The sequence below is a fragment of the Balaenoptera borealis genome (assembly GCF_965194805.1).
Source record: "Balaenoptera borealis genome assembly, chromosome: 12".
Lineage (NCBI taxonomy): Eukaryota > Metazoa > Chordata > Mammalia > Artiodactyla > Balaenopteridae > Balaenoptera > Balaenoptera borealis.
In genome coordinates, this window is record NC_138869.1 from 58886431 (window position 1) to 58914211 (window position 27781).

The following is a 27781-nucleotide window of genomic DNA, read 5'->3' on the forward strand; positions in this document are numbered from 1 at the left end:
CAAGTAGATTTTTAACGTACAGAAAGTTTAAAATGCACATCAGAAGCAGGATTCCAGGCCAGTCTTCTTCCAAACGATAAGGCAAACAGGATTTCCAGCAGAGGTCTGAATATTTATGGGCAGCGTCTTTTGTCTGGTAAGATGTTTGTCTCGCTTTAACTAGCGCTCAGGATTGTGAGCTGTCATAAAACTTCTCGTTAAAAACTTCTCCTTGCTGACAAATAAGCCAAAAAACCCTGCTGCACATCATTTTCAAGGTCTTGCAGCATCCTACTGGTGAAGGGGCCTGGGAGGTCATTTCTTAAATCACAGGGGTGATCAAGAAGAAAGGCTGTCTGTTACCCTACTTGTGGCCATTGTTTATAGTGCAAATTACCGAAATATGTCACAAGGCACCTTGATTCTGGATATTACTAGGAAAGCCACTATTCTTTGTCCTGCAATTTGTTACAAAATGTACTTTATTTTGTGGTCCCTCGGAGGACACTTCTGAGCTATCTGTTTTCTCCTTTAAGACATTTTTAGGAATTTGCCTGGTTAAAGCTGCCAACTTGAATAGACCTAAGATATAGGTATGAAGCCATGACCCTATTCAAAAAGGGATTTACTCCCTTTAAAGTGCACTTTCTATCAGTACTACTGTCACTAACACGCCTCAAACTTAGTATATACACTGTTGGTGAAATGTTTTGTAACCTAACGCTGATATAAAATACGTCCTGGTGGCATGGCCATATCCTAAGGTAAAAAAGTTACATATTAGCAGCATCCAACCAAGATATATTCTGAGGGATGTGAGATGTTAGTTAATGTACCTAAACTTGTCCAGTAGATGAGATGAAAGCCAACTTTATGTTTCTACTCTTCAGTATTCTACTTTTATATAGTTTGTGCTAGAAATTTAGTTACACTTAGATTTTATTGCCATTTCTCCTAAACAGGATTACTATATCAGTGGGTGTGACTTTTTCTTTGTTTAATAGAATGGTCTTAAACTCTCTAGTACCTTGCTCTTCATAGTGTGGTCCAGGCACAGATAGTGTCATCTGGGAGCCTAGTGTAGAATCTCTGGTCCAGCCCCAGCCCCACTGAATCACAATCTGCAGTTCGATAAGATTTCCAGGTGAGTCATATTCAAGGTCAAGTATGAGAAACTTTGCTCTATTTTTTATATGTCTGCCATGGCTCTAGCTGAGTAATTATTCTACTGCATTGCTTCTAAAGAAATTCTTCATGTATTTCTTACTCATTTTGTTAATTCCCTTTTCGGTTCCTACTTGAGGGCCACACAGCTTCAAATAGTCTTTGTAACGTTAATATGCCTCCTGCAAATATGTTATAACCACGAACAGCCAGTAATATTTAGTTCATCTCCTCAATAGTCTCCGTAAGGTTTCTGCCTTTATCCATACAATCTCCTCTCCAAAACAATTTCCTTTCTTTTCTTATGACATATTTGCATGGCAACCCTCAAACTGAAACCTCCGTTTCTCTCCAAATAATGTCTTGTCCATTGATGAGTCTGAAATGGCTATTGCAGGCAAGTGTTGGAAGAGATGCTGAATGCCTTGCAAAGTAGTGAGTCAGCATCTATGTACATATCACAACCACATACAAGGGGTTCGGTGTCAGAAGTAAAATTCCAAAATATTACTACTTGCTAGATCCTTATGGAATTAGTCAAAAGTGTTAAAGGTAGTTTAAAAATGAAAGTTTTTTTTAAAAGTTCTTTGTTGTCTTGGCCTTTTTTCTGAACTCTTAACCCAAATTTCCAGCTGCTCACTGAACCTAGAATCTCAGGCACCTCAAAACTACCATGTCCCATTTTGAACATTCTCTTTCTCTTTCTTTCCTCAGAGCATATTCTTTCTCCTCTGTTCCATTCTTGGAATAATACGTAAAATTTGAAGCCATCCTTGCCTTCTTTTTCCCTCATCACACATAACAATACCACAGTCAAGTCTTGCCAATCCCACGTCATAAATGTCTCCAGATCCTCTCTCTTCTGTTCAGGGCTACTAGCTAGGTTATCCCTCATTGGCTTAATCCAGCTACTTCCTGTGGTGCCTCCATCAGTCACGGATGGAGACATTTTTTTTTTTTTTTTAAAGATTGATTGATTGATTGATTGCTATGTTGGGTCTTCGTTTCTGTGCTAGGGCTTTCTCTAGTTGCGGCAAGTGGGGGCCACTCTTCATTGCAGTGTGTGGGCCTCTCACTATCGTGGCCTCTCGTTGCAGAGCACAGGCTCCAGACGCGCAGGCTCAGTAGTTGTGGCTCACGGGCCTAGTTGCTCCACGGCATGTGGGATCCTCCCAGACCAGGGCTCGAACCCGTGTCCCCTGCACTGGCAGGCAGACTCTCAACCACTGCGCCACCAGGGAAGCCCAAGACATTTGTTTTTTAATACTCTCGTGGCATATTATTAGTTTCCCCCAAAGTGAATCCTGCCTTTTCAATATAGAATTGAAAAAAACCCCACAAAACCCTACATTTCCTAGACGCCCTCGCTGTAAGATGTAGATATATGACTAGTGTTAGACAGAAGTACCTGTGAAGGACTTAGATTTTGAAGATGATTACGAATGAGAAGTGGCCAGGGCCTGTGGCATCCGTTTTGCAATCCAGGCGGGGGCAGAAGCAGCATAAATTCATGGTCTGCAGCAATGTGGTTTTGGGGGATAGTGGCAGTAGCACCTCTTTGGGTCACGTTACAAGTGATCTAGAAATTTCTTATCTGCTAATCATCAGCATTTATTTGCTCTCAGACTAATCTATTGTCAGAATTTTTCTTTCTATAGCAACTTTACTTAGGAAATAAAAACATGCTAATTTCATTGTATTTAATTTATTTTTGAAGGTAGCTGGGGTGAGAAAATAAACTAGTATTATTCTTTTAAAAATAGTTCACCAAGTTTTTTGTTTTATTATTTCCTACTGCTCCCTGAAGGAAAACAGATATGTCTTTATATATACTAACTGGTATTCAAATTTTGAAGTGTTATCATCTTAGGGCCTTGATGATATACCATCTTTATATTACTTTTCAAAACTTCTGTAAAAGATAACATGGGGCTGCAAATACATTAAAATAAACTTATAGCAAAAAGGATCTTTCTGACTTTTTGAGCACCAGCTAAAATTATACTATTGTTTTAAAGTTATTCAAGAGAAAATATTCATAACCAGTTTTTCCTCCTAGATTTACTCCCACCTTTTTCTTTTGGCATGCCTTCTCTTTCTCATAGATTGTGTGTGCGATAGGTGGGGAAATAAATGTTTGGCAAAATCAGGCAATTTGACTACTCAGGGGTTTTCAACACGTACGTTTGCTTTATTTCATGCAAGAGCAGGCCCGAAGCCATCTGCCTGCCAACAACTACATCCTTCATTTCCACTACGGAGGCAGAGCCCCCACCTCATCATTCAAAGGCAATCTTCAAAGGGACCTTGTTTTTGCGCATTCCCGTTGCGACAGATGTTTTCTATCATCTACCTCCACATGCTAACTCATCTGTGAGGGTCTGCCCACCCCCTCTCTGCAGCCAGCTGTGGAAACAGCCCCAGTGTCATCTGTGGCAACACTCATTCCGTTCTTCTGACCTCACCAAAGACCACATCCAAGAGCAGGAAAAACAAACAGCCCTGATAACTTCCTTCAAAACATTTCCAGGACAGGAGATAGGCCGGCTCCAGATAAGAGCCCTTTACAAAGTTTGTAACAAAAGAGAGGAAAGCTTATTGGAAACACTCAAATGTCACCAGGCTAGCCAATTGGGGTAATCCCCAGATTAAGGAGTAATGAAGCAATAGCATCTGTGGGCATGGTTCAGCTGAAAACATCTGGTTGACTCAGAACCACTTCAATTAGCCTAGGTACATATCAGTCATTCATTTCTTTTCTTTGATTGTGTAAAGTTCCCATGAGCAAATGTTTACACCCCAACTCATCCAAGTCTTTGAAATGCTGTGAAAAGACGATATCATTTCTTAAATGGACAGACAATTAACTTGAATTGCTCTGTGGCAGAGTTACACTCCAATATTAGAATATATTTTAGGAACAAAAATTATTATGCTTTTTAAGAAGTCTGTCTTGGCTTGCTTGAAACTGACAAAGCAAAACTTTTAGTATAAGAATCATATCACTTCCTGATATTAAGGGGACTGCTTAAATTACAGGATATATTGCCAAAATGTCTGCAGTGTTAGAGCCTTAATAACTTTTTAAAAGATATTTTGGTGATATTTAGAGTTTAGGAACAAGAACATTAATTAATCGATTCATTCACTAATACTTACTGAGGTACTCTTATGTCTTGCCCTGAAAAAACTTAGTGTTTAGTAGTTAAATAACTTTAATGAAATGTAAGAAAAACCAAGTTTCAAAAATGGAATGTGGACAAAGCGATCAAGGACATTACAATTTCCCAGAGAGGTAAGCAGCATTGGCAATACCATGTCAATTTCTGTCTTCAGTTTGTCTACAGTGTTGGCTGACTGATTGCTAACACTCAAGTCCTGGGGTCACAGGTGAGGCCCAGGATGTGTGTCTCCCTATAAGTTAAGGCGTTACCCAGGTTGAGAAAGCCTGGAGGTTTTGCTACAGCAGGAGGCCATGGGCCCTTAGGAAACATCCTGAGATCACCAAGCACCAGGCTGAATGTGAGAAGGAAATAGCTCTAAAAAATGAGAGAGAATTATAGATTAGACACACAGTAGAGTGTGTCTAAAAATAACTCAATGTTTATCTTAGTTATCAGGGTCAAAAATGCCCTTAAAGGCTGAGGTTTCTCGGGATGGATGGCTCATCTCTGAAGAAGAGTTGGTGGTAATTTCAGATGTGTTCATTTCTATTGTCAATCATAGCTCACTTAGCTCTTTCATTCATGCCCATCGTTAATTGACTGGTAATACTGTATTGTGTTATTCCTCCTAAGAATTTTGCCTGCACCCCAGAAACAACCATTCAATTGATAGCTTTTAGTATTTGCATGGTAATGGAATAGCAAGCATGACTACCCCACACCTACCTATTCTGACTATGGTGGGCATTTTATAAAATTTTTTCAAAAACCCAAATCTAATTATAATTCAGTGGTTTTCTCATAGGATAGGCCTAACAAATATTAATATCCAGTGGTCTTGGTGTAGGCCTTTTAAAAAATTATTTCTACACAATGTATAAAGTTCAAACAAAAATCATTAAACATCGTTGGTTCATAATAGTTTCTGTGGCTTTTAAAACAACAATTCCTCTGACAAAACATTCATCTGGGGACTTTATGACTCAGGAAATCAATGATCAAAGCTAAAAATAAAAATTATATTCCAAGAATGTATCCAGATAAGAAGAGATTATTTCACCCCATACTACGTGCTATAGCTCTATCGTGGACTCAGATGGGTAAAATTACCTTTTAAAGGTACTTTTGGGATGAAGCTAGTCTGCAAGAAGGTAGCCTGCAAAAATTTCAGAAAAGGAGAGAGAACTGTTTTTGATTCACCATTCTTTTTGAAAACAACAGCAAAATGCAATGTTTAATTTGGCATTCTTTTAACACCTAAACTGTGAAGACCAGTAATCATATTTGTCAATTTACTCCTGGCATAAAATTTCAAAAGCCAAAGTATAAATGAGTCTGCTCAGACACAGAGAAGAAGGTCCATTTCAAATGCCAAAACTTATCAGCAGAAAGCAAAGGACAGACCAACTTTCCTTCTTTCCTTCTTCCTTCCTTCCTCCCTCCCTCCCTTCCTTCCTTTCTTTTTTGGTCTCATTTACCTTTTTGGATCTGATTTGATTTTTTTAACCTATGTGGCTAATTTTCAGCAGGTCAATGAAAATCTGGCTTCTTATTACTGCTATGAATGATCAAATTTCATGAATCAGACCCCCAGAGGTAGTGGGACATTTTCCATATAGGTATGCTAAAAAAATAAATCAGTAATGGAAGAACCAAGCTTTCTGAGGAGTGCTAGGGCTAACACTCTAAAATCATGTCAAATCAACCAAATTAGTCCACAATCTTTTTCTTAGAATCTGCAGTGGGGAGAAGCAGGGAGGTCATTGGGTGGAAAAATGTGAGAACAAAATTCCCAGATGTAGTGGCAGAAAAGTTGACAATCCACAGAGTTTAAAAGAAGCTGGTACAGCTGGTTCAGGCAATGGCTTTGGCACTGTGCAGCGGGGCCTGCGTGGAGCTTTCTAGAATACCTGAAGCTCTCTAGAATTGCTGGCCCCTGAATCTGGTTCTGGGAGGGATCCCCTAAGCCTGCTCCATAGAGGCACCCACGATATTAAAATAAAATTGCATCCAAAACCTGAATATTGTGATTATAATTATGAAGAGACAGGGAATTACAATGAAAAGGTAGGTGGACAGTTGAAAAAGTTATTAAGTAGAATTAGCAACTGCAGAAATTATTGATGCCACAAACTTGCTTGCAGGCATCACACTCACTTGTGTAGGAGGGCGCTGTGATAGTTTGCATGAATTGAATTAGAGGTTCTACAGTTTTGAGAGCTTCATTCCCCACCCCTCCCCCTCTCCATGAAAGCTTCCTTCTTTTTTTTTTCTTCTTTGAGAAATTCTGCCTTTCTCTGGTCCTTTACTTTAGCTGTCCCTGACTTCCCTGAAGAGAATTTGCAATCCCCATGCAAATCCAATATTGACTTTCTCTCCCCAAAGGAGTGAGCTGGTCCCCATCTTTGTCTTTCATCTTTGGTGAGTCAGAAAAAGGTCAATGAAACTTGCTGAGTTTGTTTCTGTAGTTTTAAAACTTCTGTGTTTGGCAAATTATTCTCAATGCCATTACATGAATGTAGGATTTTTAGCAAAACTTCCTAAGTTATTTTAAAAATGAATTAGGAAAAAACCTAAAAACTGTAGGAAATAGTCCATGTTTACTAATAATTACTTTTCTCATTTAAAAAAATGTGAGCTTATATGAAAAGACAAAAAAAAGGAACTTCTTTTTTGGTTTTATTTTTAATGATTTATTGTTTTTACTTTATGAAGTAGAACCTAATATAAGTACTTTAACAAAATATCATTACTTTAGAAGAAATTATTCGATTTGAGTTTAATTCAGAACTCCTTGATCTTTTTGAATTAATATGTGGGATTTTGAAAAAAGTAAGAGTCTGGTCTTCAAAACAACATTAAAGCAAAATTATTATACAATTCTCAAATTACTTATGGTGCTTCAGTAATAAGCTATCTTCTGTGTGGAGAAATTATAAAGAATTTTAGCACATAGTTTCAGACAGTGCTCTAGTTAACATAGGCTTAAAGAAAATGCAACAACACATTTTTTGGTATTGTGTTTTCATGATATTTTCTCTATTTATTGTGTGCTTTATCTAATCTACCTCTTTTAAAATGCAAAAAGTATCTTGAAATTGATAAGCTGAAATATCTACAATATTTATGTTAATATGAGCCATTTCCAATGATTATGCAGACTAAAATTAAGATAAATTTACCTCAGACATATCATCTAGTATTATATAGTTTTAAGACAAAAAGAATTACATGATGATGATATGTATTTGGATGAAGGTGCCTGTCAAAATAAAAACTTTTAACTAAATTATATGAACTCTTTTCCACTTAAAATGTAATGATGGGACAGCTACAAGATTAAAAATGTCTTACTTCTTATGCTAATCTATTTGGCATTAATGGACATAATTACTAGTATTTCATGTTCTATATAGAGAAGGAACCAATCACAATTTTTTTTATTAATCTGTCAACTTGATTTACTCTGGGTTAAATTATATAACCTGAAATATAAAAATTTAATGATGAATCAAGCCAGATGTAATGAAATAGAATTGGTGTTAACTGGATTGAAATATACCTGTCCCAGCTCTGCCAGCAACTTGTGTGATATTAGAAAAGTCAATTAACCTCTCTGAGCCTCACTTTCTTCATCCATAAAAACATTATTCTATAATATTCAGGTTTATCTTTTGTGATAACATGTAATATCATAAAAAACTTCATAAGAAGACAGAGCAAAGGACTTCTATGGAAACTGAACAGGGAGGGCATTATTTCAGAGATTGGAAATTCTAAATCCAAGGACCAATGCACCTGCATGCTGATGCCTGGAATTTTCTAGGGAGTTAAACTTTTCATTTATGTAGTGATAGAAAAAAATGCACATACCCAAGCCTACTGATAACCTCATCCACACTAAGATGCTAATAACCAAATTGAATTCTTCGGAAAAGGCTTTGAAAGCATACATTCTATTAGTTTAGTTGGCCTGAAAGGCTGTTTTATGTTTTCCATCGTCCCTCTCTTGGCTTCCACCAGACAGACACATACACACACACACACACACACACACACACACACACACAGTCAGTGCCCACTGATAGATACAACCAGAATCTCATAAATCTTTCTTTAATAGGATTTATAACCAGCTTATTTTCATGTTCCTTAAGACACTCATTTGATTTCTCTCTTTCTTCCCAGACACACTTTAAGTTTCATGGGGGCGGGGACCACACCTGTTCACCCTGCATTGTAGGCATGAACGTGAAACAGCAAACAGTGTCTGGAACATAGTCAGTTCTCTATAAATATTATTTAAATAAAAAAGCAAAAGAGAGAAAGAATGAGCTTTTGGAATATCTAAGTGTCTTGAAGAAAGGGCTTCATGGTGGGGTTGGGGGTGGAGTGGGTGTTGAAAATAAATGGCTGAGATTCCCAAAGACAAATCATACCTTCTTGATAATTTCATCAAAATCTGGCCTCGAATATTTAACATCATTGCTTAGCATATTCTTTGTTACTTAATTAATTTTTTCCTGCTAGAATGTATGTTCCATTTGGGAAAAAATCTCTTTTAGGTTTAGTTCTGCATTCCAAGTGCAAAGCAGACACCTGATAAATGTTTGTTGAATGAATGAATACATGGATGGATAAATGATTCTGGTTTGATTTTCCAATAAGTTTACTGCCTTAAAAGAAATCTAGCATCTTTAGTGTTACAAAAGGAAAGACTGGGTAAGGAGTATCTACTCTTTCATTGCTGTTATTCTTCCAAGATACAGGCAACAGAAGTTTTCTTGATTCTACTGGAATTGTTCCAGAAGTTAATTAATTACACAATAATTATAATCTGAAGCCCTTGAACGTTTCTTTGGAGGATTCTTAAATATCAGGAGATTAATAAAATTTAAAACACACGTTCTTTCCCTAAGGAATCTCCTTAATTTTCAAATGCACAATATTTTTATGGAATTATAGTCTACATATTTTTGATTCATTTGCACTTGTAGTATTCTATCACAATTTTAGTTAGACATGTGATAATGAAAAGCCTACTTTAAGACAAACGTGTTTCTCCTGAACAATCAATAAACAAGTTTTCAAATGAAAGCAATACAAGGGATATCCAACCACTTTCAGATAGGTTCAAAAATCATGATTTTTGAGGAAGTTTAATCATTCAAAATGAAAAAAAGTATATGATCGCTAATGGATACTCACTGGAGTTTATTAAACTTAGTAAAATCAAGAAGAGAAAATATACCTTAAACAAAAGTGTGGTGAGATTTAGTAATTGTCTAATGAATTTAATCTGTATCAGATCAAAAGTAAATGAAGAGAGAAGGAAGGAGAGAAAAAGATCAGCGAGTAAAGGAATATAAGTAAAAGCAGGACTTTCCTTCTTACATAATTTTGACTCTGCTAGGAAATCAATGCTGAAACAATTTATTTCATTTTCTAGGACAGTTGTAAGAAGAAATTGTGTCAGCCAGAACACTTCTCATCATATGCCTGGCCATGTGTAATAGAAATGGACATGATCAAATGATTGGACCATTCTGATTTATGTGGTACTGTCTATATAACTTCATAAGCAAGGGTGATTGCAACTAACAGGGCAGCCTTGTTGAACCAGGCAAACCAGAATCATGAAGTACTGGAGATACATTCTAATCTATCTCAAGAGAAAAGGCTGAAGCTGCATGTTCTTGCATTAGATGTTTATTCCAGATGCAAAATTGAGAGTCTCTTGTTTTATTGTTGTTCTTATTAGAATTACAAAAGGAAAAAAAATTGACAAAATCTTAAGACACCGGTTCCGATGTCAGTAATTAGACGGTACAGAGATGAAAGGTTTATATGTGAAACATTTAATCTTGCTGTATTTCACATAATATTCCACTAAAGGACCCTCCTGCTGATTGGCTGCCAATGAATCATCACTCTTGCCAATTTCAGACTGAACCTTATTTTGAGAAAAAGACATGAAGGAAAGTTAAATCTTTGAGCCACAATCCGATATGTAAACACTGTCAAGCGATATGGACATATGCTAGGGATTCTTAAGAAATGTACTTTAAACTTTCTACTCTTTAAAATGTCAAATAGGGAGGAGAGAAAAGCCCAAGGAACAGCATGTATGAAATCCTCAGGGCATGGAAAAATCCCATAGGAAAATATGATGTTCTTCAATAACTTAGCTCTCACAACCCCCTTCTGTGTCCTTTCAAGTTGGCCATTTGGAATGCTGGAATTATTGAGTCACTCTGAGCTCATACTTTTATGATCAGTAAAAGTGGTTCTTATTACCAGCATCAAGCATAATGTCAGAGAAAACTACGGTTGAAAACCCCCAGGGCTAAGGATAGGATAATCCAGAAAAGCCTGAATTAATCTAATCTTGTCAATAAAGCAAAAGAAATGAAACATTTTCAGGAACATAAAGAAAGACCATCCTATGCTGAAAGTGGTAAGACCCTCCAATGGTAGTAGTTTAGAGTTTTCCTACATTCACAATGACTAACAATGAGATAAATAAATCTAAATATACAGAGGCCCCTTTGGATGTTTGGCAAAGGGTTGATTGCTTCCTTGGTTTGTACCAGGCAGGGGATTGCTTCTGTGCTTTTCAAATTTTGTCGATTTTCCTCATGCTGGATTGGTGGCTACAGAAGAAAGGTGATTTAATGAAAAATACCTTCCCAAACTGTTACATGGAATTGGAATAAAACAGTCTTGTATGACGATTTTTCAAACCATTATATCAACTCCTAAATTTCAGTGGGGGTTGGATTAAATAGCCTCTAAGATTTCTTCTAATTGAAAGTATCTATCTCTATTTTCCAATTTATCACTGTAGTCAGTTCCCTAAGTGGAAACATCAGGTGCATATACTTTGGTTGACAAAAAGTCATATATGATATAACACATAATTAGCCTTAAAATTATAGCTGTAAGCAAAAGTATAAGTAAGTTGCTAAATACTCTTGCTTGCAAGGGGCATAAGCAAGCATTTGATTTAGTGCACATTAGACTAGTACACTAGATACTATGTCATCATATGTATATTATTTCATATTCCTACATCTAAGAGCTATTGCATAGATCAAGCGAGGTAATTATTAGTGAAAAGTAAATGGATTGCTAGAAATCCCATCTGTTCTCTCCAATGGGAATGAGCGACTCCCAAGTCTATCACTGCTACTTTTGTATGCCAAAAGCTACATATTGAAAACCTTTATCTGGTTCCACAAATTCAACATGCCCAAAAGGAACTCTGTGTCCCTGATCTTGAACTTAATCCTTTTCTTACATACACTAATTCAGTTTAAGGACATCACCTTCTACCTAGCCATCTAGGCTGAAATCAGCTAGAGTCAGATTTGACCTGTGTATCCTCCATATCTATTCTCTTTCTCTTCTTCAATTTTTCTATTTCATCTCCTTCATACCTTTCATTCTTTCTCCTCTCATTCTAGTTTATACCATGAATTTCAACAGTGTTTCGTCTTTCTTTTGTATCATGTAAGTGTGACTTTGAACATGCTCATATAAACATCTACCTATTTGCATTATATGTATAGGTCAGTGTTTTGGAAATAATATTTACAGTGGAGATCAGCATATGTGGACAGAAATATGTTCATGGTATTCACCCATCTATGCACCAGTCCATGCCATGTATAATATAAACTATTCTTTGAAGTAAACTTTGTGTATGCATCTCAGGAATTTAGAGAAATAATTTTAGAGCGTGACAAGAATCTAAGGATTTCTGCATGTAGCATGTAACAGAAACTTAGCATTATAATGATTTTTTAGTATTGATTGAAAATATTCCAGATACAAGACTGAGAGATAGAAGGCTTTATAGGAAAGTAAGGATTGATTTTTAATATACACTATTGTTATGCAGAAGTGGTTCTAATGTGTATTGATTAAAAACGCTTTCAGGATAACTCTTTGATTAAAAAGTCTCTCTTCTGAATAGAAGTTTTAAGATTACTGTTCAGAGCTCAACTTCACAATTAATCTGATTTCCTTTGTGCTAAATGAGAATTAAGAAGCCAAGAACACACTATTCTTTTTAACATGGATAAGGATGAATCCTCTTTCTTGAAATCTGCTTTCAGACTTCCCACCTTGTTCCTAGCTTTCATTATGTACAATGAAGTTATACTTATGTTAAGTGGTGTAAAAAGGAACAAGCGCCATACTAATATTTTTAAATGTCTTATGTAAACAGTGTGTTGCCAACTGAACTATTTGTGTGTCTTCCTGTCAAAGTCAGAAGGAAGGTACGTTTTGTCTTCTCTGCTGATAATCTGGTTTTGCTGTCATTTCTCAAGTGTAGTTTTCAGAGTCAGCTAAACTTGAGGAATGACTGTAAGACATAATGGCTTGATTTGGCTGAAGCTAAATCAATCTATGCATATACTCTAAAAATCTCATAATCCATACCAAATAATTCAATTCTGTTGGTTCAGTTTACTACATTTTACACCTCACTCATCTTGGCAACACATTGGGCCCTAGTACTACTAAAAATCATGAATACTACATAAGCCACTGAGTGATGATGGCCAGTGGTTCTCACACATACCATCAACATTTTAGGTGAAATTTGCCTCTAAAACACTCAAAGAAACAGAACCACAGGATCTTAATTGAGTGTATGTCCAGGCTATTCTAAAAGATGTTCTTGAGAATTATGGCACAAACTACAGATAATCTTGCAGACCCCTTTAATGAGGAAGAAAAACAGCTTTATCTGGATGATACTCTGTCAGATGGCATAATTTTCATAAAATCCTGGCTGAGGTGAAGGAAATTTGAAAGACTAAACAAGCCCAATTCTAACCAATTAGATTTCCTAAGTGGCACGGTTGTATCAAGTTAGGTCATGAGAAACTTATATATCTGAAAAATCTTAATTTAGCTGCTCTAGACAGTTCATCACAAAATTGAAAGTTAACATTTGCTTGGTTTTTATTGAGAGTTAATAAACTAAATGGCCACATTTATTATCTCAGCATGTAAAACTGCTAAGACACTGAGTTGGGAGATAACATTATACCATTATAAATTTTTTTCTAGAATATAGTAGCAGAAAAAGAAAAAAAAATTCTCTCCCTGGCCTTATGATATGTTTCCTTTTATCAGAGAAATAAACAGTATAACCAGTTTTTGTTTTTTTTTTTCTTTTTAGCCATTTGGCCTTGGCTTCTAAAAACTCAAGATGAAATTTGAATACTCCATTATAGTAAATTACCCATAGACAGCCTAAAGTTTTAATAAATTTATTTCCTCTGCTATATGACATGTGTTCCTTTTTGCTTAACTGTCTTTTTCAGTGTGTCTTTAATTGTAAGTAACCTCAGCTCTTTTCTAAGAGTGGGCAAGGTAGAAATCCTTATTACTCATTCTCCTTGGTTATGGAAGGGGGTGGATATCTCATTTTTATTCAAATGAATCTCAATATCAAAAGAAAGAGATTTGCTAGTAGAAAATTAGGTCACACAGGAAGTAGAAGAACTAAACTTGCTCAGATATCAAACTGTACAAATTTTTCCAAATTCGTTCTTTTATTTGATCTGAGAAGTGTTTTCCTATATCATAGTGAAAATGAGGGTTGCTGCTTTTCCTAACAAGTAGATCTACTGATTTTTCAGGTTTTTAAGAAGGATAAGAAGATGGAGAATAGATTGGCAAGAATCACCTTCACTATATACAGCCTTTGCCTATAATGATCACTCATGGCCAACAACTGCATAAATATATTGCAAACACTGCATTCTGGAGTTTCATAATGGACAAACGAAATTTTACAAATCCTTTCCAAATTTCCCAGAAAGTGATGAGAGCAGAGATTAGGGAACAAATACACTTGGTGAATAACACAGTTTGCTTAAGCTCTTATAAGCAAAACTATAACTGAAAAGCAATCAGACTTCTACATTATGAACACAGAAGTATTTTTCCTAAGTTGTTTTGAACAAACCTGTTGACTGTCAATGACAAGATTTAATAATCAAATATACAAAAACAAATTTGATAGCAGCATCAATTTCCCTTAAATGTTAGGCTTGGATTCAAAGAGGATACACCCTTTTGCTTTCCTCAGAAACTTTGTCAGCATCCTTGTCTAACAGAAGCTGGTTTCTTGTAATGTATCAATATTTGCCAAAGCAGAAATAGCCTATGCAGTGTAGTCCATCAACAAATATTTAGTTAGCACCTAATCTGTGCCAGAAAATAAATGAAAAGGGAGAGATACTGTGAATTATATGTGATAAGCTCTCAAATAGTAAAATTATACTCCAATTGAGAAAGAACTAGTCAAATGCCTCTGGATAAAGTATCGATTACCTATCTATGTATCTTCCTATCTATCTATATCTATCTATCTATCTAATCTATCATCACTATCTATCGATCTATTTTGTGAATATTACCTGATTAACTTGTTTTTCTTGTGTGATTAATAAATTACTCTGAAAATTATTCTCAAGAGGAAATTTAAAAAATTTTCTGTTCTAAGATGACATCATTAGAGAATGCCTCCCAAATTGATTCCACTGCAGAAAAAATGAAATGAAAAACAAAACAAAAGGCAAACAAAAACCCCTCATGTAGACATATAAGTCCTGCTATTTTATCTTAGCGCATCAACCCTCTCACTTTATCATTTGAATAACTAAACAATGAAGGATTTGGGACAGTCAAGTGATGAGACACTATGCACTCTCCGGGCTCTGAGGAGGGTGGGTATCCCACTTCCAATTGGGGTGCTCAGAGACTGGACCTAAGACAGCCCAATGCAGAAAGTACAGTGATTATTTTATGACACCCAAGTGATATTAAACACATGCCCTGCATATTTCACTCAACTCTGAGTGGAGAGCTTGTGAAAGGTCTGATGTAAGGCTTTGTCTGGAGGTGTGGGCACATCTCTAGGAGAAGATGCCGTGTTGAATGGGATGATATGACAGCCCTAATTCATGATTAAGTGACACTTTCTGTGTCATCACTGTTGAAGGTCACACAGATGCCATGTTTAAGGCAGATGCAGCATTAGAGGCACCTGATAGCCTTTGGAAATTCCTTGCCATCTCAGACGCTCACCAGCTGTAACATGTGGTATATAAACCAAAGCCTTGGCTGTGAGCTGGTGTTTGCTTAGAATACCCTTCCTGCCTGACATCCACAACTCTGCCTGAAAAACTCCTTTATTTTTCAAAAGCCAAGTTCAGGAGTTACCTCCTCTGTGAAGCCTGCTCTTACTCCTTTACTCCCTGGCACAATGAATAACTCCACCCTCTTTACCAGTTCTACACTTTGCACACATTTTCCCTGCTACCCATAGCTGAATATATTATAAGCATTTATTTTCTAGCAGGGAGTTTGAACAAGAGAGAAGCAAACACTATTAAAACAGGGAGAAAATGTGAGTGCAAGTCCTACCTTTGGTAAGTATTCCTCTTAGGCAGTAGAAGAGAAAGATTTGAAGGCACTTTACTAGTATTTGTATTAGTATTTTGACAAATATTACTGTAAATTGTGTAACTTCTTACATTTGTTACTGAAGCTAAAATGATGTCTCTTTTTTCAAAGCATACTTGATTAGATCATATGTGACTCTGTATCTATTACATCCCCTCCCCCAACCTGGTGCATCTTAATTATCGGCTTAATAAAACCTAAGCTAGTCAACACAATAAACCATGACCCTAAATTGTAAACATACCACCTAGGTAGAAATACCTGGGCTCTCCAGGGCTAACCCAGCAAAGGTTAATCTTTAAAGCAAAATAAGGTGTCCCCATGACATTCTGAGGGGCAAGAAATAGTGAATAATAGCTTTTAATATTTAGAAATACTCTCCTCTCAATATTTGAACTCGCTCATTACCATTTGTTTAATGAATATCCACATACTTCACAAAACTGTTAAGGTCATATATAAAGATAAATAAAATAAACATTTTATTCCAGTGTGCTACAAAAGAACAAATAGTTCCATAGATTATCTGTACACTAATCCTCAATCCTTCACTGATTTCATAAGTAGTTTCTGTTGCCCTGGCAGCATTTATAAAATAAATGATTTACCCTATCTCAATATGATTGTGTTGCCCTGGTAACTGGCTGTTTTCTAGAAAGTCTGACATGGATTTTATTTTAGCTACATACTTGCTTTCTCTAGAGATAATCCATAGAAAAGAGGGCTTTAATAGATTCGATAAATTTGTATCCTATGTTTACAAAATATTTAATTATATTTCATACGCTAAGTAGCTCTTAAGGATGTAATGTTGTTAACACCTTTACAAAGGAACTCGCAAATTCTGGTTTACTGATGATGCCATGACAAAGAAATTCTAAGTGCTATCTAAGGACACACTGGGGGTGATGTACCATTGGAACTTTATCTCTCAGTACCTTGTCAATCTTATGTTCAGAATGACGCACCTTCAGTATTAAAAAGTAATACACTATTCCTTGACCTATTCTTTCTCTTTAAAGGTCCATATTAAAATAACATAAAACTGCATGGCAAAAGGCAGGTGATATGCACACATTTGGATTTATAAAGACTCCACATTCACCGCTTATTCTCACCACTCCTGTGCTTAGAAGGCAGGGATCTTAGACATCAGGAAACGTTCTCTCCAAGAAACTTTCAGAAGCTCTACTTGAAAGATGACTGTTACCTCCAAAAATAATTCCATGGATATAAAAAGAGGCTGCGCACCGCAGTGAAGAGTAGCCCGCGCTCACCGCAACTAGAGAAAGCCCGCGCACAGCAACAAAGACGCAACACAGACAAAATAAATAAATAAAGTAATTAATTAAAAAAAAAAAAGAGGCTGTGCATGATGACATTTTCATAATGCAGCCAAATTGAAAAGTTTTGTCCATTCATGACTGATTCATCCATGACGCCCCCGGAAATTGTGACTTTTTCACACACATCAGTGACATAATTTAGCCTTTCTATTTTATATTTTCCAAAGTAAGCCTAAATTCTAGACAAAAGCATTGGGACCACCAAGCTAATAAAAAATGTATAGGAAAGTGTGCCAGATTTGATGAATAAAAGTTGTATTTCAATAGACTGCAATTTACCTTTCCAACCAAATCTCTCCCTAACACAAACAATTCACTTAATGCAGGCTACCTGCCTCGCTGCCCCCTGAAATAATCTGAGGACCCCCTCAGTACTTTTGGTGTATTATTTTCACTGAAAATGCCCTCCTTCTTTTTCTTTATCCCCATCAACCCCACCCATCCTTTAAGTTCATGCTTTCATCTCGGTTCTTCCATGTCCTTAGCTGTCCATAGATACCTTGTCATTTTCAGTGTTATATAAATGCTAAGCATTTCACACCTTTTCTGCTGTAGATTTTTAATTGAATCATTCTACACATATAATAATTATCTCCACAGAGAGATTATGTGCCTTGAGGACAGACTCTTTCTTTCTTACTCTCTCTCATTTCCAACAATACCTAGAAGAATATTCCGTGCATATTTAATGCTCAAGAATATTTGTTTATTATTTGTTGATTTTTTTTTTTCATTGAACTCAATGTTCTCAGTTTCTTGAAATGAAGAGTCGACGTCTGGTATAACTAAGGGCCCAGGAAAAGACTTAATCAAGTGACCATTTCAAGGAGAAAAAGATACCTTCACTCTCATGTTCATTGCAGAATTATTCACAATAGCCAAGATATGGAACAATTTAAGTCTCCTTCAATGGAGGAATGGAACAAGAAAGTGTGACATATATATGTGTGTGTGTGTGTGTGTGTTATGTGTGTATGTGTGTGTGTGTATACTGGAATATTATTCAGCTGCAAAAAGAAGGACTCCTACCATTTGTGACAACATGGATGACCTTGAGAGCATTATGCAAAGTGAAATAATCCAGATAGAGAAAGACAAATACTACATGGTACTACTTACATGTGGAATCTAGGGAAAGACAAAAATAGTCAGACTCATAGAAACAGAGAAGAAAGTGGTTGCTAAGGGCTGGGGGTGTGGTGGGGAGTACAAATTTTCAGCTATAAGATAAATAAGATGTGAGAAGCTAATGTAAATCATGGTGACTATAGTTGATAACACCATGTTGGATAATTGAAATTTGCTAAGAGAGTAGAATTTAAATGTTAAGGTATGGAAGAGACTTTCTGTGGAAGTGGTCTTCTTTGTATCTACTTTACCCCAGGAGTATATTTATAGGGAGGTGACACCCAAATGAAGTTGTTCCTTCTAAATTTACTCTCACATATTTTTTTTAATTCTCTTCGGTAGAAATAGTATAAATGGGCTAGAGTTACTGTTTTGTGTTTGCTAGTTACTTAAAAAAGATTTGGCCTGTAGATCTATATCCACCAGGTAAACTCCTTACATAGCAAACACACTTTGCCTTTGTTTGGTACTTTGACAATGATACTTACAAAGAATTTTTGCTCAGTTCAGCAGTTGGAATAAAATGATAGTATCTGAAAACTTTGCTTTCTGAACCGAATTCTAATGACTTAAATGTTCTTTCCAAATTTGGTGATGTGTTTTAGGAAAAACATGCCTGCAACTTTGGAGAACAAGGCCCCTAAAATCAAGCCTTAGGTCTTACCTACCTGCAGGTAAAGAATGACCAAATCAAGTATTCTGGGGCTTTTTTGAACTTTTTCTTTTGTTGTAGAGGGAAAGTTTATATTGACTGTTTAGCTATAAATGTAAGGTTTATTCATCGTAAGTTGTAATTTAGCCATGCATAGCAACAAATCATCCAATGATTCCATGAGAGCATCTTGCATTACTTAGAATCCTGTAGTTAGATAACTTATTTGTAATTAAGTAAAAATGAAAGTTGACCTTTCTCCTTGAGAATAATTAATGCTAACCACATGAAGAACAGAAGATTTATGATTCACATGAGCCTAAATAAAATTTAAGAGAATTGAACTCTACTTCTTGGGAACTATCATCTTTTCTCCCTGTCAGTACAGATGTAACAAAATACCTGACGTATCATAACACGGGGATTTCAATTGTGCATTCATATGAGATTCCGGTGTGACAAGCTGCCACACAGAGTAGATATTTAGTGCAATCCATCCTCTATTGAAATCCTGTCAGTCCCACCTTACTCTTCCCCCTCCCCGTGTCCTCAAGTCCATTCTCGGATAGCTAGTGGGAAGCAGCCACATAGCACAGGAGATCAGCTTGGTGCTTTGTAACCACATAGAAGGGTGGGATAGGGAGGGTGGGAGGGAGAAGCAAGAGGGAGGGGATATGGGGATATATGTATACATATAGCTGATTCACTTTGTTATAAAGCAGAAACTAACACACCATTATAAAGCAATTATACTCCAATCAAGATGTTAAAAAAAAAAAATCCTGTCTGTGTTGTGGTGAGATTTCAGGGTTTAGGACAGAACTCTGCACTGGGAAAACAGCAACACGTACCCAATTGCATTGGCAATATCAGCAAAGAGTGAATTCCTGATTTAGTCTCACAGTGCTCTCTTTCAGTGAACAAAAAATAAAGTGCAAATAGAAACGCTCTTGCTGTCCTCAGTGGGGTTTGACCTGATAAAGTCCCAGAGTCAGACAATTGACAGAGAACGGTTTCCTTGCAGAAACACGAGTACGAGAAATATGACCAAGGCAGGGAGAATTTTATCCCCTCTTCCTTAAAAGTGAAAAGGCTCTCAGAGTTTTCTTCTAAGTTTACAAAAAAGTGCATTGCACACAACTCAGAAATTTCAATCTGCAAAGAAGCAAACCTAAACAACTAACTTCAGCTTTACGCTTATGCTGTTTTTCTCTCGTCCTTTTACTACTCCCCTCCCTTCTTTCCATCAGTTCATGTCTCTCTTATAGATCATTACCCCTCCCTAGTAGGGAAAGATTGGAGGCACTGTGCTCTACTTTAAGATTTGAATGAAGCACTGTTTTCTCTTCAGATAGAAGCCTGGTTGAGACCTTGGGGCCCTCGAGTCGAGCCTAAAAAGAACCTGAAGGGCTCTGGCTGCAGTGTAGGAGTCCGTGTGATTCACAGTGATGTGGGAAGCACGCTTTTGCACCCTATACACAGAGAGCTTATCTGTGCAATTTTCTCAAAATAGTGGAAGAGAAAATGTGAGAAAGGAGAAAAGTTGTAAGCAAATCATTATTATGGGCAATATATTGGAGATGTGTAGCTATGGACACCTTGAATTTATTTGTAAAGTAGGTTCCAGTTACTGACATACAAGAGGTACCCAATGGGCCTTTATTTTTTATTTTCATTATTTTTATTATAGGTGTTGAAAGATTTAGGAAGTAAATGAGATAAACACCAATCTAAGCAATTTATCTTATTTATAGCCATAGAGGCTATCTCCACCAAACTCATTAGGGAAGTATGCTAAATAAGCAGTATGAATGTGGTAGAAATGGGTGATTATTGCTTTTTCTCAACTTCTTCCTATACCAACACTCATTTTATATAATTGGGTTAATCTCAAGCACAATGTGCAGTCATCTACTCATATAACTGAATAATGATAACAGTAATTTACTGAGTGTTTGCTATTTGTCTGGCATTATTTTAAGAGCTTTACAGCCTTGCTTCATTTCATGAACCGAAACCATAATAATTTAGTCATGATTATATCCATATTACAGATGAGAAAACTGTGGCTCAGAAAGTTTAATTGCCCAAAGTCCTATAACAGAAAGGGTTTCCTCTCTCAAAGAGCCTAACCAAGAATCCATGCTATTGGGACTTCCCTGGTGGTGCAGTGGTTAAGAATCCACCTGCCAATGCAGGGGACATGGGTTTGATCCCTTGTCTGGGAAGATCCCACATGCTGCAGAGCAACTAAGCCCATGCACCACAACTACTGAGCCCACGTGCTACAACTACTGAAGCCCTGTTCAGTAACAAAAGAAGCCACTGCAATGAGAAGCCCGCACACCACAAGGAAGAGTAGCCCCCACTCGCTGTAAGTAGAGAAAGCCCACGTGCAGCAATGAAGACCCAACGCAGCCAAAAAGAAAAAAAGAATCCATGCTATTAATCACCAAGTCATTCATTCCTTCCCTTCAGATCTAGGTATTTTATTTCTCCACCCGGCATTGCCTAACTATTTTTATGTTTTAGTATCACAGAGTGGTTAATTTAACCAACCCCACTTTGATGATGAAACTAAGACCAGTTGGGTAAAGGTTCTTTATACAATAAAGACAACCAACAGAACTGTTAAAGGGAAACAATTGATGCTACAAATTGTGTTTCCATGATGCGGTTTAGCCAATTTTTTCATGTTAAAGATAAAAAGGTGGTGGGTGGCCCAGCCACTCCTTTCCCCAGGAATCTGTCCCAGCCACAAGCATTACATCTTAAGGGGGGTGACCTAAGCTCAAACATCATGCAGAGTCTAGTCAAGGGAAGTGAAAAGATATTAGGGAGCAGAAGCCATCGCAAGAAAGATCCTGGTGGGGGACAAATGAACACACACACACACACACACACACACACACACACACACACACACACAACTATTGCTAGGGGAAGATATACAAGAAATAATACATCCAAAAAATGGGTGAAGCTGGTCTGGGGAGGAGGAGGAGCTAATAAAACATTTAGCTAAGGCCCTGAGTGACAGTCAGAAAAAAACACATACAAATATCTTCCCATCTCCTCACAGCTCCAGAAGTACTGTGGAATCTTACATACTTTGGTATCTGGAAAAATATTCAGATTTTGCCAGGTATGCATTCCTTTAGGCCACGATGAGATGATGCTTGACCTCAGCGTGAGGACTAAGCTAGCCTCAATGCTCTTTAAACACACACATTATTTTTTTAGAAGGTAGTTGTTTCCATCTATTGAATTCTACCTCACAACTTGGACGGAAAAGAAGAGCCTGGATTCACTGCGTGTTGGTCTGATTTACACAACACAGATCAGATGAACTCAGGAAGCCCCCAAGGTATGTGAATAAGAGTAAATATGGGGATCTGCAGAACAGGGTCTAAAGTTCTGCTGTAGTAAGCTATATATATTTTATTCTTTAAATAAAAAGCAAACTATCAAAACACTAGGAGCAACATGGAGTGTTCCTTATTTTTTAAGAAAATGGACAAAGCTCAAATATGAAAGCCAGGTGCTGTGATCCTTTGAGTCCAAGAAATAGATGTCTGTGTATTTAACTCCCTGGTTTTTAATATGTGCTACCTTATTTATATTTAGCTTTGAAAAGGGTTAAAATGTAGCACTGTTTCTTCTTTGAACAACTAATACATTCAATAATAAGGATTAATGATAATAATAAGGTATAGTATGTCATACTTCAAACACTGTTTTCACATATTCTCTCTGTTTTGATCCTCCCCAAAGCCATGTTAAGTATAGTGACAGAAAAGGAAACAAAGTTACAGATTTGAACATACCCAGGAGAGTACACCAGAGACCTTGTCACACAACTTTCTGTTGGGGATCTTTCCCCTATCTCACACTCCCATGAGTATAGTGCTCTTGAAATCTCCCTGGCTAGTACATAGAGCTCAAAAACATGGAAGACCTCGACAAAGATACATGGAATCAATAGCCTTCAGCCTGGATTCTAATGGAATAGGTAATAATTTTCCCCTTGGGACTAACGTAATATTGTACCACAAAATGGGAAAGCTAGCTCGTAGAAAATAGAGTTTGAATATTTTGGGAAGAAATTTTCCACTAAAAGAAGAAGAGAATGGCTCTAGTTAGTTAACATAAAAGTCATCTACCAACCTTGCTATCTATTAGCTATCCACATCTATTAGTAGACAAATATCTTCCTATTTCAAATATACTGCTTTGAGTCAACACCTAGCCATGATACGCAAAATCGTTCCCAAAGCACACCCAACTGCATCTGAAGAAAACAAAGCATAACAGGAGGAGAAGGACAACAGAAAGGCTTTCCTCCTATAATGGATTTAACTGTCCAGAGTTGACAATTCTGCATGAAGTAGACATTCCCCTTTCATAACAAATGGTAGACAGCAACATGAGAGTTTGATTGCTATTTCCTCCAATCAAGTTTGTTCTCTTCCTCCCTCTCTCTCTCTCTTCCTCTCTCAACTCTGTTTCTCTCCATCACTATCACGTTCTCTATCTACTGTACACACTTTTATAGAATTTCAGGAACAGCTTTGTATCTGGAAAATAGGGCTGCCAGAAAGAGGCATGGAATAGAACAAAAGCTTTACCCCAAAGCTTCTATGCATTACAAAAGCTTGCACTCGGATAATAGAAACATCGAGCCTCAGGTGACTGAGAACACTTACTGTTGGTTGCATAACGTATGGCGGATGAGGCATCCATGAAGTACTCTGGACCTATGCATCAAACAGCATTTATTAGAAGAAAGCAATCACAGAGAGAACTCGGTTCTTGCGTTCAGTGGAGTCACACTAGGTCATAAGAAAGTGGAGTCCACCTGACTTACAGCGAATCAGTGCTCAAAACTAAGGGTACAAAGGAAATTCTTGGACCTGATTCATTTGGTCCCTGAAACATGGTACAATGTAAAGCAAATTCCTACTTCCCTGGAGCTGGCTGTAGTGCCCACATGGGCCAGGCTGGGCCATGGAGCACATTTGGAGGCTTCAGGAATCTCCCGTTTGTAGGTCAACTTCTAGGAAGACCCGGGCGAATAAGGAAGGAGGCATTACTTAGCATGACTGCTAAGACTTCCTCTTTTTCTGTCATTGGTTCTAACTTCATATTCTCAAGTGATCCCATCTTGGAAATAAATCCAAGTGGTAAAAGTTGGGGAAAGAATTAGAGAGATCAACCAGAAATTTGGGGGAATGTTTTGGGTTAAACCCAAGTTAAGAAAGTCTGTGATTTTTCTCTCTCATGGTAATTGGTATGGCAAATAAAAATGACTATATGAGCCAGCCAAGTGTTCTGAATGTTGCCCATCAGCCAAATGAGAAAGTCAGCTTCTAAGAGCTGATTGTGACACTGAGAGCCCTGAAGATTTTGTTTTCAATATACTCACATCAATGAAATTGCCAATGAACTTTAGATTTAAAAAAAAAAAAAAAAAAAAAAAAGAAGTGGTGAAAAGCAAGAATCAACAACATAGGAAATTGCTCTAATTCCTTTTTTGAGAAAAGAGAGCCAGAGTTAAATTCCACTTATGAGCCCTCCCAAAAGAAATGACTGTTCTGTGGAGATTTTATTCATGTCACCAAAGTGCTCTACAATGGAGCTCAATGGGTGGTCTTGGCTGAAACAGAGGCCAAGATTAGAAAAAATGGGTAAAAAACCAAAAAACACACATTACAACCAGGCAGGCCTGTAGGAAGAACAAAAACTGAACAGCATCTGCACTTAGCCTCATGGGTCCCAAGGAAAGGCAATTAAGAAATCAGCCATTCTGAGACCCTCTAATGCAATTCACACAAAAGTCTATTCCGCTCACCCGACAGGTATCAAGAATCTAAGTGCAGACACAGAATGAGAATGATCTGCTTTGGGGGGAATCAGTTAAGGAAAAAAGTGCATAGTCTCAAGCATGATGCTCTGACAGCTGGGACCTCCTGATATGACGTATGTAGTGGATGAATAATGTGGAACTTCACTGAATTCCTAGCAATCAGCAACATTACAGTTTTCCCTGTTGTAAACCCCCCACCCACCCACCATCTGCACAATATAGGGAAACACACGCAGGCACACACTCGCACTCTTGCTCTTTCTTTCTCTCTCCAAAGCTTTAAACAGTGACACTAGACACTCTAGGTAGCGTTCATAGGCATTGTTTTCTAATTTGAATTAGAAGAATTCTCTGAAGAACTACATGAGATAAAGAGAAGCAGGGAGAAATATCATATCTTTGATGACTCAAAGGAGCAAGATAAGGAGCACTGTTTGAGGGAGAAGGATGGCTATTTCAATCCACCTGTGGACTTAGCATTACTAACTGGCTACAACATCTGGTTTAGGACACACACTGAGTCTCAGATTTTCTTGTGTTTCAACATGTGGAACCCCCGAGGTCTCTTTTGGCCTCTTTGGAACTGAGAATGAAGTAAGAGGAGGAAGTTAGGAATTACTTTTACCCCTTTGATAATCTTCCCTATTTCTTGGAGCAAATTATTTTGCATCTATCCATGTAGCTTTCCATGGATACACAGAACGATTGTGACAAAATGAGATGACAATGATATAATATCCTGGAGGGCGTGCAGGGAGTTGCCAGAAATGTGTTCTCAGAAAAGATACCCTAGGGAGCAACAACCAAAATAACAGACAACACACAAAATAACCTCTCAGTGGTAAGAAAGCTGCACTAATGTTGGCTGGAAAGTAGCAAAATCATGAAAACTCAGCAGGAAGAATGGAAAGCTTGGTGGATTTTTATCATTCAGTGAAACAGATGCAAACAAGCCCTTGAAAGTGTAGGCTCAATGGATAGTTTGAGTATTATGACATTAAGATATGACTAAAGGGAAGACAACTTAAAACAAAAATCCTACTGTGTCCCTTTTGCCTTGATCTAGTCTGTTCCTGGCAAGAAAGGTTTCCCGGGAGGTGCAGGTAAACCGGACATACCTGGTATGTGGAGACAGGGGAAGCAGCAATGAATGGCGTGATGGGTGTCTGTGGAATCATGCGGTTGGTTGCAATACTGTACGGTGAAGAATAAAATCTGCAAACAGAAAAACAAAAAGAAGATTCATAGATTTATGAAGCTGATGCACGCCTGGCTGCTAACCAAACGCTACCACGCACGTCTGGAGAAGACAGAGTTCCACCCTCATGTTGCCCATCAACCGTTAACAGGATCATGCAGGAGACTGATGGTCTTTGATTCCGCAAGAAATAAGTTGTTCTGAATAAAATGACAATTTTGAGTCCCCTTATAAAATTGGCTGCACAAAAATCTCTTAGGCCAGGTGAGTGTAATAGTATGTTTAACCAATAGCAGAGGAAAGCCATGGGCATTGTTTCTAAAGATCCTTGAAAGAAAGGCAAAACCATAGCACCAAGCTTTATAAAGGTGGCTGGTGTTACACAGACAGAAATTGCATCTATCCCTTCATTCAAGAAAGAGGATCAGCTTCTAGAGAGTTCTGGATAATTTGTGCTAGGCATGAATCCATGCCCTCAGGCAGAAACCAAGCTAAGTACTTTCTTTCTCCATGAAAAGAGAAGGACAATTTTTGGACAATTTAGGTCTAGGTGAGGAAAGGAATCTTTTCTGGATTCAGTCAGGGCACTGATGAAGATTCTGGACCTATGTGATATACCTCTGTACATGCTGTAAAAAGCACTGAGTTTTCTACTCCTCCAGGGTCCTTCATTGAACAATTATAGAATAATACTGGGCAAGATCAGAGCTTCACAAATCAGAGGAGGGATGATCCTTCTGGAGATCTATTAAAGGACAGCTTTAATAGAGATCTATTAAAGGGTATCAAAAACACTTACAGGCCATCTCTGCTCAGACTATACCCTGGACTCCACAAGTTACCTAATGTTCAAATTCTTCAGCAGAATTTTAAATCATGTTTTTTTTCTTTATGTCTCACTGGTAAGGGAAAGGCTAGAGTGACCAGCCACACATCGTGCAGACAAAACCAGGTGGGCTGTGATGGAGTATTTCACTGATATCAGGATAGATTGGGAAAATGCCTCTCAGGGATCATGGAATCATTACTTCACTTTACCATACTCTTAGCAAAAGTCAATTACTACTTTTAGTTTTCTTTCTTTCTTCCTTCCTTCCTTCCTTTTTCTTTCTTTCTTTCTTTCTTTTTTAAAAATAGTATGAGGTTGGAGTTTTGGAGACAAAAGCTTCATCATCTCTCAGGGGTCATTGATGTTTTGAATAGAGGATCTCATGGGTCACCTTTCTAAAGAAGCATTCCATGAGAACCCCACTGAGTGTAGAGGGGCTGGATTTCAAGGTTGCCAGGTTTCAAAGAGTAAATTCTTTAAGCTTAGATCCTATACAAGTCTTCAAGCAAGGATTGGGGAACTAGAGTCTTAAACTGATCTAGCTCTCAACAAGGATTATAAGGTCATAGTCTTTTGGTTAAAAAAGACGTAGCTGAAAAAATTACACCATTACACATTGCATCCTCCTTACTATCCATACCTATACCTACAATACCTGTAAAATTTTAGAAAAAAAGAATATTGACTATATACTCATTAAAATGGCCAAATTAAAAAAAAAAAGACAATCAGAGCTGTCAAGGATTCAGAGAAAGTGGAACTCTTTCATTGCTGGTGGAGGTAAAGGATGATACAGCCCTTTTAGAAAAACAGTTTGGCAGTTTCTTATAAAGTTAAACATATACATAGCATATAACCCAACTATCCCACTGTTACATAGTAACTGAAGATAAATGAAAACTTGAGTTCACACAAAAACCTGAATGCAAATATTTATAGCAGCTTTATTTAATACTTGCTAAAAA

General features: G+C 37.3%; 1 protein-coding gene across 11 annotated transcripts in view; it reads right to left on the bottom strand.

The window, feature by feature from the left end:
- RBMS3 (RNA binding motif single stranded interacting protein 3) overlaps positions 1–27781 on the bottom strand; it is a gene marked incomplete at its 3' end in the record, with an annotated part of 720886 nt that overhangs the window by 80692 nt on the left and 612413 nt on the right. For 7 of the 11 annotated variants that reach the window (XM_082348670.1, XM_082348666.1, XM_082348665.1 and 4 more), the window contains exons 9-10: positions 25908–26004; positions 23630–23680 (exon numbers count right to left, since the gene is read on the bottom strand). In XM_082348670.1, coding sequence (XP_082204796.1) covers positions 23630–23680; positions 25908–26004 — 148 coding nt within the window. The remainder of the gene's footprint in view (positions 1–23629; positions 23681–25907; positions 26005–27781) is intronic. The other 4 variants (XM_082348672.1, XM_082348668.1, XM_082348664.1 and 1 more) reach the window with 1 other exon arrangement.